The 14248-nt window shown below is 36.7% G+C and overlaps 1 protein-coding gene across 1 annotated transcript in view; it reads right to left on the bottom strand.

Annotated features, from left to right (window-relative positions):
* The window catches only part of GTF2F2 (general transcription factor IIF subunit 2), a 145638-nt gene that overhangs the window by 5503 nt on the left and 125887 nt on the right, over positions 1-14248 (bottom strand). The window contains exon 7 of the mRNA XM_055336129.1: positions 5594-5737. Coding sequence (XP_055192104.1) covers positions 5594-5737 — 144 coding nt within the window. The remainder of the gene's footprint in view (positions 1-5593; positions 5738-14248) is intronic.

A 14248-nucleotide genomic window follows, 5' to 3' on the forward strand; every position in this document is an offset into this window, starting at 1 on the left:
ATGGCACTGGTTAATGCTAGTCACCAAAGGGAAGTCCTTCCATGCTTCTTAAAATTTTTTTTAATTAATTTTTTTTAAAAGATTTTACTTATTTATTCGTGAGAGACACACAGAGAGAGAGAGAGGCACAGACACAGGCAGAGGGAGAAGCAGGCTTCATGCAGGGAGCCGGACATGGGACTTGATCCCGGGACTCCAAGATCATGTCCTGGGCCAAAGGCAGGCGCCCAGGGATCCCCCTTCTATGCTTTTTATAAAATGATCCAAGGCAAGAAGGGCATTATTAGGTCTGTATAATTTCAAAATATTATTTCAAATTATTTGTGTGATTAAAATAGAAGACTTACTGATAAAAATGTTAGTGGCTCCAAGGCACAAAATTCTTTCATTAAAAAAACAAAGTGCACATTACGCATAAGCTGCTAACAAAGGCAACATATGTTTTCACTCCTTTGAGAAAACTGCAAACAGGAGAGGGAAGGAGACGTTGGGGATTCTCTAGGACATGGGCCATGTCAGTATTTTTATCCTCTTTTCCTTCTGGCTTCACCCCCATTTTCCTACTAGACCCTGCCCCCGTATCCTCTCTGCTCACACAGGGTGCGCTCCTCCCTTTGTAAAACTCTGAGAAGAAATGATAGGTAGTATAGTGGTCAAAGCACAAGCCCTATCTTATGGCTTAATCCAAATTCTAGAAGAGCAATTTATTACTGTATGAGTATCTGTGTGCTGGTGGTGTATCATCTCCCTCTTAGTAACACTCTATCTGCCTAGCACTGGCAAGTGAGTCCTATGTTTGCATATATCACATGAACAAAGTTTATCTCCTTTGGGCCCAAACTTTAAATTATTTGTTTAAAGATGTGCTTTCTAAACTGTATTTATTTGTATGCTAAACATAACTTAACCTTGGAATACTGCAAGATGTTCCAAGGTTGAGATACGATGGCTTCCAACTAGGAAAGTGTATATACATACATAGTTCATGTTCAAACTGTTAATTAAGAAAATACAATCAGAAATGTCCAAAACTTAACAGTAGCAAAACCTAAAATCCTTTTCAGATGAACATGGGGAAGGGAAGGAAAAATAAAATGAAAACAGACGGAGACAAGCCATGAGAGGTGTTTTTTTTTTTTCTTCAAAGATTCTTAATTATAGGAAACAAACAAGGTTGTCGGAGGGGAGGTGGCTGGGGGATGGGGTAACTGGGTGATGGGCATTACAGAGGGCACTTGAAGTAATGAGCACTGGGCATTGTATGCAACTGATGAATCACTGAATTTTACCTCAAACTGATAATACAATTATGTTAAATTAAAGTACAAAATTTTGAAAATAAAATAGAAAAATCAACAAATTTCAATTTAAATTCAATAAAAAGGAATTTAAATATGAATTCTTACATTTAGAACCATAGCAACCATCTATTATGCAGAAGGTATGAAGCATAGTTTCAAATGTACAAAAAACAAAAAGACATTAATTGGTATAGTTATTAGTCTATTTGAAAATATTGCTAGAAAATTAAATGGCAACCACAGAGATCATAGGTATATATTTTACCAAAAGAGAATTTTCAGTAAATTAGCTAGCACTCCCAATGATGAAGTATTATCCATCCTTAAAATATCTGGAACAGAGAGTAAAGTTTTATCTTAGAGCAACAGTAGATAAAAGCTCTTGGTGGCTAAGGATTAAAAAAGGATTGATGACAATCTGGCAGTTAGTTCCTCAAGTTAAACAGTTATGAAGTGACTGAGCAATTCCACTTGTAAGAGAAATAAAAAACTATGCTCACATAAAAACCTGTACAGAGATGTTTACAGCAGCTTTATTCAAAATAGCCAAAAAGCAGCAGTAACCCAAATGTCCATCCATGAGTGAATGCATAAACAAAATGCTGTGTATCTCTGTAACAGTATACTAGTTGGTAATAAAAAGTGATGAAATACTATAGGTACCACAATGTGGATGAAATCTGAAAATATTATACCTAGATGAAAAGAATCTCCTAGTCATAAGAGATCACATATTTTATGCTCCTAGGTATATGAAATGTCCAGAGTAGGCAAATCTTCACAGATAGAAAGTAAAGTAAATTAGTGTTTGCCAGGACGTCTGGGTGGCTCAGCGGTTAAGCATCTGCCTTTGACTTGGCATGATCCTAGAGGCCCCGTGATCAAGTCCCACACCGGGCTCCCTGCATGGGGCCTGCTTCTCCCTCTGCCTATATCTCTACCTGTGTGTGTGTGTGTTTCTCATGAATAAACAAATAAAATCTTTAAAAAAAAAAAATCAGTGTTTGCCTAGGGTAGGTGTTGGGGAAGGGGGAGTAACTGCTAATAGGTATAGAGTTTCTTTAAGAAAATGTTCTAAAAAGAAAAGAAAAGAAAATGTTCTAAAATTGATTTTGTGGTGATGGTCATACAACTCTGTGAATATATTAAAATCTGCTGAATTTTAATGAAAAAAATACGTGTATTTTTTTAAATTTTATTTATTTGAGAGCAAGAGAGCGAGCATGTGTAGTGGGGGGTGGGGAGCAGAGGGAGAAGAACAGACTCTCCACTTAGCAGGGAGGCCGTAGAGGGGCTCAATCCCAGGACCCTGAGATCAGGACCTGAGCAGAAGGCAGATGCTTTTAACTCCCTGAATCACCCAGGTGCCCCTGAAAATTAAGATTTTAAATTGCAGGGGAGGGTGGAGGAGACCTATCTAGTTCACAACAACAAATTAACACCATTTTTTATTAGCAAATTATGATGGGTAAAGTAATATTTTTAATAAACAGTGGCTAACTGTGTATCGGTCCATATGTACTAGAAATATGATGGAATTAGAATATCTGTCTTGGGAGATTCTAGAAGGAATGCGTCTATAAAGCTGCAATATGGAACTGAAACTACAAGGTCTTCTGCCAACAGGCTTATCCTCTGGCATCTCAGTTCTCCTGTGAGAGAGAAAAACTGGGAAGCTGTGAACACTTATCCACGGAGCCGTGCTTTCTTTAGTGCCGAGACCACTGCAAAGAAAATGATCTCTTTTCTGAGATAATTTCCGTAAGGATGGAATACAATTCAAATAGTTATTTTATTTTTTTAAAGATTACTTATTTATTTGAGAGAGCCAGAGAGAGCGTGCGCAGAGTTAGCAAGAGAGAACATGGTCGGGGAGGGGGGTGCAGAGGGAGAGGGAGAAGCCAACTCTCCACTGAACAGGCAGCCCTATGTGAGGCTCTGCAGGGCTCGATCCCAGGACCCCGAGATCATGACCTGAGCCAAAATTAAGAGTCAGACACCATCCACATGCCCTATACTAAATTCTATTTTTGTTTAAGCTAGTTTGAGTTGAATTTCTATTCTCTGCAACTGAAAGAGTCTCAACCAATTCACAAATCTATAATAGCATATACTTGTGTGTGTGTGGGGGGGTTGTTTTGTTTTGTTTTTTAAAGTAAGCTCTATGTTCAACATAGGGCTTGAACTCACAACTCCAAGATCAAGAATCACATTGGCTCACATTTGGCTCCACCAAATGAGCCAGCCAGGTACCCCTATAACAGCATATACTTATAAGCAGAATTTTGGTTTTTGACAGGAGAAATAATCAGTAGGTCAAATTTTCTAGCCATTTTATCCTTTAAAAAAGTCTATCTTCTTGTATCTTACCGAAGCCAAATTTTGCTTAAATTACTTCTGCTCATGCCTTTATTTAAATCTATCTGGAAACAAAGTTTGAGGGTTAGGTTAACATTGCCTTATTGCTGCAATGGCTTTGTTTATTGAGAGCCCACTTTGTGCAAATCAAACTGCCTACTGAGCATTATTTAGTGCTGGGGAACTTGAAGTATGGGCATCAATTGGTTCAAAGTCAAAGGCACCCTAATCTTTGCCTAGGCTTTCCTGTTAATTTTAACTTGCTTTATTAAAAAGCATGCAAATTGTTTGATTACATAGTTGAATTAAATAATGGGTCTGCTGGACTGACATGAGTAGGGATTGTTGATTTCGAAGGGATCATCAATAATTAAATATAAACTTCCCTGGATCGTGCCCAGAAATTGGGTGGATACCACACAAGGAAATCATCAGAGGTTTGGTTATAACAAGGGCTGATTTTCAATGATACTTTTAGCAGAAAGGCATGGTTCGTGGAACACTGGTAAATGGCTGCTATGCGAGAGAACGAGGTGTCAGGGCTCAAAGTGGTCTTGGCAGTCTGGTGTTTCAAAGGGAGCAATTAGGTAAAGTTCTGAATGGTTTAAATTTTGAAGGAAATGCTATGTATGCTTCTATTTTACAGATAAAATACAAAGGAAGACTAGGCATAACAAATTCAAGGTGATAGATCAAAGACTGCAGGGGAGAAATAATAGGCTTCTTCTGGTATTTCACATTAAGGAGGGCTTAACAGCCCAAATTTAAACCATATAAAAACAACCCTTTAAATGGATATCCTGTTTCTGACTTTACATCAGTTACAGAGCTTGGCCTTTTAAAATCGGCTTATTTGCCCTTGATGAGTAACTTTAACTCCTTGATTGTTTATGCAAGTCACATACTGGTCAATGAGAGAAAATGAAATAAACGGAGGAGTTGAATTCACATATTATTGAGCATACTAGCAAAGTGGACAAACTGATAAAAAAAACTAGATAAAAGGGCAGAAAATAAAAGATTCCATTTAATTTTTTAAAATTCTGTAAATAAACACTGTTATAATTCAATTAGCTGCTTTGCTAATATCCGATTAAGAAAGTTAAACAGAAGGAAATGTGACTCGGAGATTGGAGAAAAGGGATTTGGATCCCTTGTTACCAATGTTTTAAATGGATTAGAAATAACAGATTGTTAGCAAACATGCACAAAAGTTTGGAGCAGGGATAAAAACTGATTATTTATAGAGCAAACATAAACTTTCTAAAATATCAATTTAATAAATTTTTCCTTAAAAATGGTGAACAGGCCAACCCAAGCACCACCTCCACAAGCGCCGAGGGGCAGTACAGTTCAAGTTTAAAAGGACCTAATATTAATGCTAAGTAAATTCTGATTAAATTTTAAAAATCCATTAGAGTGGGACGCCTGGGTGGCCCAGTGGTTAAGCGCCTGCCTTCAGCTCAGGGTATGATCCTGGGGTCCAGGGATCGAGTCCCACGTCGGGCTCCCTGCATGGAACCTGCTTCTCCCTCTGCCTCTCTTTCTGTGTGTCTCTCATGAATAAATAAAATCTTAAAAAAAAAATCCATTAGAGAATAGCCCACAAGACAGGGATAAACACCCTCATCATAACAGATCACTATGGCTCTTAAAAGAAGCAGTTCTTCTAGGGGGCACATTTTCAAAAAAATAAAAGAAGTTGAGTGGTTCTGGGGAGTTGTAGGGGAACAAAAGAAAGACTAGAAATAGTACAAAGACTTTAGGCTTAATGTCAACGATCAGTATGAAGACATCTTTTCTGAGTGTTGGAAATAAACCCGGACGTCAGCATAGGTGCACGTGAACTGCTTCATATAGGACACCCTTCTTTCAGTAACATCGTCTACATGAAGTAGAACATATTTAAAGGATCATTGTGAGCAAGTACATACCACAGGCTGCTTTGTGATGTCCACCAAGTCCTTAAGATTATAATACTGATGTTTCTCAAATGCTGAAAATAGCATGTCTAAAACGTGTTGTTTATCAGCTCGAGCTCGTTTTCCATCTTCTTTCTTTTTCCTTTCATATTCAATCTAGGTGCAAACAGCAAAAAGTAATAAAGGCATGAATTCAACATGGTCATTTTGAAAGACAGGCATTCTCTTTTTAGCAACCCCCCCAAAAAAAACCCGATTAATTTCAAGCAGCAAGGCAGAAGATTAAAGAGCACTGGGGGGGATCCCTGAGTGGCACAGCGGTTTAGCGCCTGCCTTTGGCCCAGGGCGCAATCCTGGAGACCCAGGATCGAGTCCCACATCGGGCTCCCGGTGCATGGAGCCTGCTTCTCCCTCTGCCTGTGTCTCTGCCTCTCTCTCTCTCTCTCTCTGTGACTATCATAAATAAATTAAAAAAAAAAAAAAAGAGCACTGGGTTCAGAACCTGGGTCTTTACTGCTCCGGGGGCTCCTCAGACCTTGAAGGATCTACAAAGGTATTAACATGCCTGCCCGTAAACCAACTTCACTCCTTCCTAGGGCTTTATATAATGTCTCCATATGCCCCTATTTTAGTATATGTATTGCCGAAGCGAGCACTCCATATGCCCCTAAATAGCTTTTCCTTGCCAAATTGTAACAATTCATCATGGCAACTGATTAGGTCATGATTGATTGATTAGGAAGTCCAACTTGCAGTTGCTTTTGTTTCTGATTACTCCAAATACAATAAAATAGTTTACCTAACAGATGCAGTTTGATAAGTAGCATCTTTCAAAATTGAGGTTTTTCAAGACAGGTAGGGGATTAAAAGGCAGGCAGGTTACATAAGTTCTCTAGGAAGTGCAAAGTTTAAGAAGCACTAGTAAAAGGAAAAGAACATGGGCAGTGAGGAGGCCTTTTCTCCTCCTGACTCAGGGTGATGTCCTTGAACTTGTTTCTTCTCTCATAAAATGAAGTAAGCTTACTAATAGAAAAGGATAAAGACATACTCAGTACCAGGCACAAGCAAACTGTTTTTCCAAAATCCCCATTTTATCTTCGAACATTCATGTGAACTCTAAAGTGTCACCTGTATAATACACTTTTATTTGTAATATAAAAATAAAATACCTCTCATTAAAATAAAAATGACACTCTAGGAACAAGTGGTATATTTGTCCTGTAGTTTTATGTAGTTCTATGCATACCAGTTTGAAAGCAGTGGCACTAAAATAATGTATAAACTCTCCGAGACGGACATTTGATAAAGAGATTTGAACATTTGTTTAAAAAAAAGAAAAAAAATTACTTTTTATTAGGCAACCTACTGAATGGGAGAAGATATTTGCAAATTATATATCCAATAAGGAGTTAATATCCAAAACATATAAAGAACTTTTACAACTTAACACCAAAAGCCCCCACTCCAATCTGAAAAGTGAGAAGAGGACCTGAGTAGACATTATTCCAAAAACAAACATATGACCAACAAACACAAGAAAAGATGCTCAACATCATTAATTTTCAGTGAAATACAAACTGAAACCACCTTATACCTGTCAGAATGGCTAAAATCAAAAAGGCAAGAAGTAATAAGTGTTGGCAAGGATGTGGAGAACAGGGAACTCTCGCACACTGCTGGTGGGATTATAAATTAGTATGCTGTGAAAAACAGCATGGAGGTTCCCCAAAAAATTAAAAATTGAAATGCCATATGATCCAATAAATCCACTTTTGGTTATTTACCCAAAGAAAATGAAAACACTAAATCAAAAAGATATGTGCATCCTGTGTTAATTGCATTATTTACAATAGCCAAGATATGGAAGCAACTTAAGAGTCCATCAGTAGACAAATGGCTAAGAAAAATGTGGTGTGCATGTATACACACATACCCACCGAGGAATATTATGCAGCCATTAAAAGGACGGGATTACGCCATTTGCAACAACACAGATGGACCTAGAGGGTATTATGCTGAGTGAAGTAAATCAGACTGAGAAAGACAGGTACTATATAACTTCACTCGTGTGGAATTTAAAAAACAAATGACTACACAAACAAAAAGAATCAGACCTATAAATGCAGGACAAAAATAAATAAATGCAGGACAGCAAACTGATGGCTGCCAAGGGGAAGAGGGGTGAAAAGATAGGCAAAATGGGCAAAGGGGAGTGGGAGATACAGACTTTCAGTTATGGAGTAAGTCATAGGAATAAAAGGTAAGGGAACAGCACAGGGAACACAGTCAATGATACTGTAATAGTGTTCTAAGATGACAGATGGTAGCCACACTTGTGGTGAGCTGGGCGTAGCATAATTTACAGAGAAGGTGAATCACTATACAGTACACCTGAAACTAATGTAACATTGTGTATCAGCTATACTCAAATAAGAAAAATTTTTTAACTTACTCTTTATTGCAAAAATGCAACTCATATTCACTCTCTCCAGTTGGTTAAGCTTTTAATTTTTAAAGAAATGCTTCATTTTGATGAAGCATAAAGCATATTAGAGGAAATACATGTAAACTGCAGCAGCCCACCTAGTAAATAAAGCATCAGCACGCTGGGTGAAAGCTGCCAGAGAACAACCTCCTGTGCATCAAATGGAATTAACTATAATCTAGGGACTAGCTTAAAAAAAGAAAAAGAAATGTATTTCAAAACATACAACTAAATTACTGCATAAATTCCAGCCTCATATAGTTAAGTTTATTCTCTATATTTTAACAATAGAGGTTGTAAAAGAGATAAAATTTAGTTTCTACTGATGTTAAACCTAGAAGTATATCTTATACATAATCAGAGACTTCAATTAGTGGCAAAGGTAATAGACAACAGTGAGTATCTATTCTTCAATTAAATAGAATTGGGAGATAGGGATAAAGAACCAACTTAATTGTCTTAGTTTTTTTCGATATGTGTGCCTTGGGAGTAAAACTCAAAATCCATTAAGCTCAACTGATTAGGCATGGACTGCATTAACATATAGGCAAAATAAGATAATCTCTTTCAAAAGGTATTCCTTTCTTAGGATTCATATATTAAAATATACAGAGGGGGCTTTGCACATTTTAAATATAGTAATAGCAGAGCACACAGCTACCTTTGGACAAGATCATGATGCGGAGAAAGGTGCAAATGCATTAACAAAGGGCTGTGTTGTTGGGGAGGAATGAAATCTGACCAGTCTCAAAATCTCTGGGTGGCAAAAGCATGAAAGAAACAACTATGGAAAGCTGCAGGGGATTAGAGAAGACCAGAGTGACTAGAACAGCTAGAAGCAAGAGTGGAGAGGAGAGAGACCAGAGCAATCCATGACCAAGGAGAAAATCCAAGTCTTCCCAATGTGGAGAATATGGAAAAACAGGCAAAAACACGCATGTAGGTACAAAGGCAGAAGTAGAGTGGTTGTCCCAATTCAGTGAGAAAGGAGGCTGAAGAGGTGGCATAGACTAACAGGGATGAACCTGAGGTCTATTCAAGAATTTTCTCTCTAGGGTCAAAAGAAGGACAGAAGTAGGGTGCCTGGCTGGCTCAGTCAGTAGAGTATGTAGACTCTTGATCTTGAGGTCATAAATTATTAGTTCAAGTCCTATGTTAAGGGTGGAGCTTACTTTAACAACAACAACAACAACAAGACAGAAGCAAGAGCTACATCAGGAAGAAAGCAAGCATGACAGGCCAGGATGAGACCCACTATTCCAAACAGGAGGGTTTTTGTACTAGAGAAACATCATGAAATGCCTTAAGTGATTAATATTTTAAGGTCCACTTTGCTGACCAGTATCTAAAATGTTTTTTTTTTCTGTTTACGATTGTACTTAGTTTGCATCCTGAAAACCCCCCCTCTACTGCTGCACCTCACTTGAATAGTTTCATGTTTTGTATTGAGATGAACAATCCAGAAAAGGGGACTGCTAAAAGAGAGAAAGAGAGTGAGGGAGGAGTCTTTTCTAGGAGGTGAAGTTATTACTTATTACCCTTTAGTCAGGTGTGGGATAAGAAAAACTTGGATCGAGAAAAATAAAGGGAGACAAAATCAGATTAAGGAAGGGGAAAGAAAGCCTACATATAGCCTTCCCTTTGGATTCAGTGGGATGTGGGCCAGAGGCCACAGGTCCTCAAGAAAAATAAAACAAAGGAAGTCAGGACCCCGCAAAGGTCCAGTGTTCAGCATTTGTACTCTGCGCAAAGCCCCCATTGCATGATACCCTGTGCGTCCTCTCGTCCGTCCCAGCTTTAATTTATGCTGAGAGAAGGAGGAAGAGTTAAATTCAGGAAACAGTAAAGAGAAGCAGTGGTATATTCAGCTTCTACCCTTAGTAGAGTCTTCCTTGTGTGAAATGCTTGGAGAAGCTAGTAAGATTAATAGGAAAAATGTTTTCAAATACTGACAATCCCTAACTTCTGATGGTTCGACTTATTGAGATGGTGCAAAAGCAATACACATGCAGTAGAAACCATAATTTGATTTTTGAATTTGGATCCCTTCCTGGGCTAGCAATATGCTATACAATCCTCTCTTGTGGTGCTGCGCAGTGGGAGCCACCTGTAGCTCCCAGTCAGCCATGCTATCACCAGAGTAAACAACCCATATACTTAAAACCATTCTGTTTTACTTTCAGTACAGTACTCGATATATTATGTGAGATCTTTTTCAACACTTCATTATGAAATGGGCTTGGTGTTAGAGGACTTTGCCCCAGTGCAGGCTAACGTAAATGTTCTTAACCACATGTAAGGTAGGCTAGCCTAAGCTATGGTATTTGGTAGGTTAGACGTATTAAACACATTTTTGACTTACAATATTTTCAATTCTGACTGAAACCCCACCAAATATTGAGGCAGATCTATTAGGAAACCTGCTGATAAAGCAAGATGGCTCAATTCAGAGAGGGCATACGCTCTAATTGGTAGTGGAAAGAAAAGCCTTTTAAGTATTTGTTATCAAGCTGTCCCAACTGGAGTCACATGTCAGATCCAAGAGGGCCTGAATCAAAGGTAAGAATTTAGAATAAGCTGGAAAAGGAACTTAGCTTCAATCCCAAAATCACTGTATTCAATAGTGGTACTTTCCTACTTTAGATCTGGGGGGAAAGCAGACTAGAAATGTTCTGTTAACTGTGTCTACTGATGGCTCAATACCTGGGGGGAGTGCAACCTAACTTTCGTTTTGATTCATGAAATAAAACACTTAAAAGTATAATCTGAAAACCCAGGCATATAAAATATCAGCAATAACAAAATGGCAATATTATTCTTTATTAGAGAAACTAAAGTATAGAAATTTAATTCTAGACTTATTTAAAAATAAAAGGCAAATGACAAAATTTAATGTCCTCAGGGCCCATAATGTAGGAAATGTATTGAAAAGACCGTTTTAAAACAAAACTTTTTGTAGTATAGTATTAAATCTTCTTTGATAATGTCTAATACAGACTCATAATCTAAATTCTGCTCTGTAGTAGCAAGTAGTTCCAATGGATATATAATTAAAATTATACATAATATCTATGTACATATGCATAATTATTTTAAAAGGTCATTGAAACAGTAATGACCATACACATATGCACATGCATAACACAAATACATAGACATATGCACAATTATTTTTAAAATGATCATTGAATTATTAATAACTAACCTTATACTCAGGACACAACTAAGATCCTGAGGTAGCTTTTTTATTCACTTGATCTTAGCCAAAAGGCCAAGAAGCGATGGTAGCTTTTTTTTTAACTAAACAGTACAGAAATGGTCATCTTAATATTGTACTTACAATGTTGTACTACTGATAAAAAATTAATTTTCCAAATAAACTACAGATGATATGAACTAGTCTATTAAGGAGAAGACTATAGTGTTGCAATAATGTTATTTCTTCTCTTTTTAACTCTTTTCTCTTTGGGAATTCTGTTTTGTACTGGTGCATCAGCATGGTAAAGGAAATAATGCTACTCAAAACAGTTTCATATCTAAATGGTTAGCAGCCACTACAAAATATTAGGATAGTTATTGGACTAGAAATGGCTATTACGTGTATTTTAATTACCAACATTATAACTGCCCCAGTGACCAGAGATCACTGCACAACCAGCTGCATAGAAATAATTGTCAATTTAGACAATTAATAGTCAACCATATATATAAATTTATCTATGTGCTATTGGTGAGTGGAAAAGGTTTTGGGGGGTAAATTTAGAAAGAACTTTAAATTTAGTCTCCAATTAAAAATTTTACAATCCGGGATCCCTGGGTGGCGCAGCGGTTTGGCGCCTGCCTTTGGCCCAGGGCGCGATCCTGGAGACCCGGGATCGAATCCCACGTCAGGCTCCCGGTGCATGGAGCCTGCTTCTCCCTCTGCCTGTGTCTCTGCCTCTCTCTCTCTCTCTCTGTATGACTATCGTAAATAAAAAAAAAAAAAAAAAAAAAATTAAAAAAAAAAATTTTACAATCCAAAAAAGAAAAAAATCTATCATACACAATTAATTTTTCTTTCACAACAGAAAACAAATTATTCAAGACTAAAATGCAACTAAATGTTGAAATCCATTGTGGTATGTTACATTCAACCATCATTACTGAAACCTTAATCACTGACTAAAATTATAAAAGCCACCCACCACCAATTAAAATACTGTAATACAGATGTCTGTAAATTTCTAGATTGTTGTTTGCAGAAATACTCTGACTGCTTTGTCAAGGCAGTCCTTGTGGAATCTTTTAACTTTTGAAGGGAGCATGACAGCCTTGAATATCATTCATGGTTTGCATTTAAGTTCTTATAAACTAAAGCTTCTATTTCTGCCTAGTGTGTTATCTTTTGGGAGGAAATTAATTCTTTAGAGTCACCGAGTTCTTGGTGTGCAAATTCAAATGGGTAAAGCATGAAGCGTATCTCTACTAACACTAGGCAAATACTGCTGAAAAGCCTTTATGATATAGTCCTGTAGGCATCTATTATTCACTGAGCAAAATTCCAAATTTGTACATAAAAAAACAAACCCATCACAAAAAAAAAAAAAAAAAAAAAAACCAAACAACCTTCATTTTGAAGACCAACAAAGTCAGTTGCCACACCTGAGGAAACAGAGTGCGTATAAAAATAAATTTTCTTTCTAGTTCCTGGGGATTTACCTCAAGATTTTAAGTAATCATTCAACTCCCTCTAACAATAGTTTTCTAGTCAAGTTTTTCTAATTCTTTATCACTTTCTGGCCAAGAGTTCTTGCCAGGAAACGTGTATTTTCCTTGTAGAAGAGAATTATTTTCGTAATAACATTTTCTCCTCTCTAGCTTACTTTAAGAATATAGTATATAATATATGTAACATTCAAAATATGTGTTATTTATATTGCCACAAAGGCTTCCAATCAACAGTAAGCTATTAATAATTAAACTTTTGGGGAGTCAAAAGTTATGCATGGATTTGACTGTGTGTGTTGTGTGTGTGTGTGTGTGTGTAAGGGGGAGGGGGTGAGTGCCCCTAACTACTGCATTAAGAGTCAACCATATATATAAATTTATCTATGTGCTATTGGTGGGTGGAAAAGGTTTTGGGGGGTAAATGCAAGGTGGGTTCTTTCTGATCGAAAGCAGGGATATAATTTTAAAAATATATATGCCACTTTTCACCCCTTGTTCAATTTTTGCAGAGAATTTTTTCCTTACATCTATCCTAAAAATTGTATTCAAAGAACCTCAACTGTTACAATGAAATACCAGGCTCCATGTTTATATATTCCACCTGGTAAAACTTTGAAAATATTTCAACATTATATTGAACTCAAAATTTTTATAGAACATCTTGATTATGTAACCTTTAAGTCATTCTCATTGAATTATGTTGTTTCTCAATCTTTTAAAAAATCAAAGTCTCCTTCCAATAAAAATAACAGAAGCCTTATACTTTTTCTATAGGTGATATTATACTATAATACTGAATATATTTTTAAAAGCTCTGCAGGTGTCTCCATTCATTCTGATACATTCCTATGGGGGGTGGGGAATCACTAAATATTCAGATAATGCAACTTGATAGATTATAGTCAATCTTTATTTTTGTGCACACAAAATTTTTCCAAAGATTAATATATGGCTCATTGCTAATAACTACATTAGTATAATGACTCACTGATACAACGACAACCTTAACAAAGGCTGATACCATGAACTGCCACTTAATGTTAAAAAGTCTTTAAGTGAATGATACAGCATTACATTAGGATATAGAGTTCAGAATACAACATATTCAAACTTACTTTAGTAAAAAAGAAAATATATAATCATCCTAAGAATATGAAATTTGAAAAGTCTTCTATACCTGCCAAGTGGTTATAGAGCCAGTATCACTAAGAAATGAACTTTGATACTAGCGAAGTGCCAGCTTTGCTTGACCTAAGAAAGATTTTCCTTTTGTCTCATCAATGGTGGAAGTCGCTCACCATGGCTAGGTACTAACAGCTTTCTACTTTTTGTATTTCCTAGCTTTCTTACTTTTTGTATTCCAACAAAAAAGTTTTATTGCCCACTGTAACAATTCAGGCAATATATATATATGCTCACTATGATGATCCCAACAATTCAAAAAAGACTTTATAAAGACAAAAATTAGGATAAAA

This window comes from Nyctereutes procyonoides, unplaced genomic scaffold (genome assembly GCF_905146905.1).
Source record: "Nyctereutes procyonoides isolate TBG_1078 unplaced genomic scaffold, NYPRO_anot_genome, whole genome shotgun sequence".
Taxonomy (NCBI): Eukaryota; Metazoa; Chordata; class Mammalia; order Carnivora; family Canidae; genus Nyctereutes; species Nyctereutes procyonoides.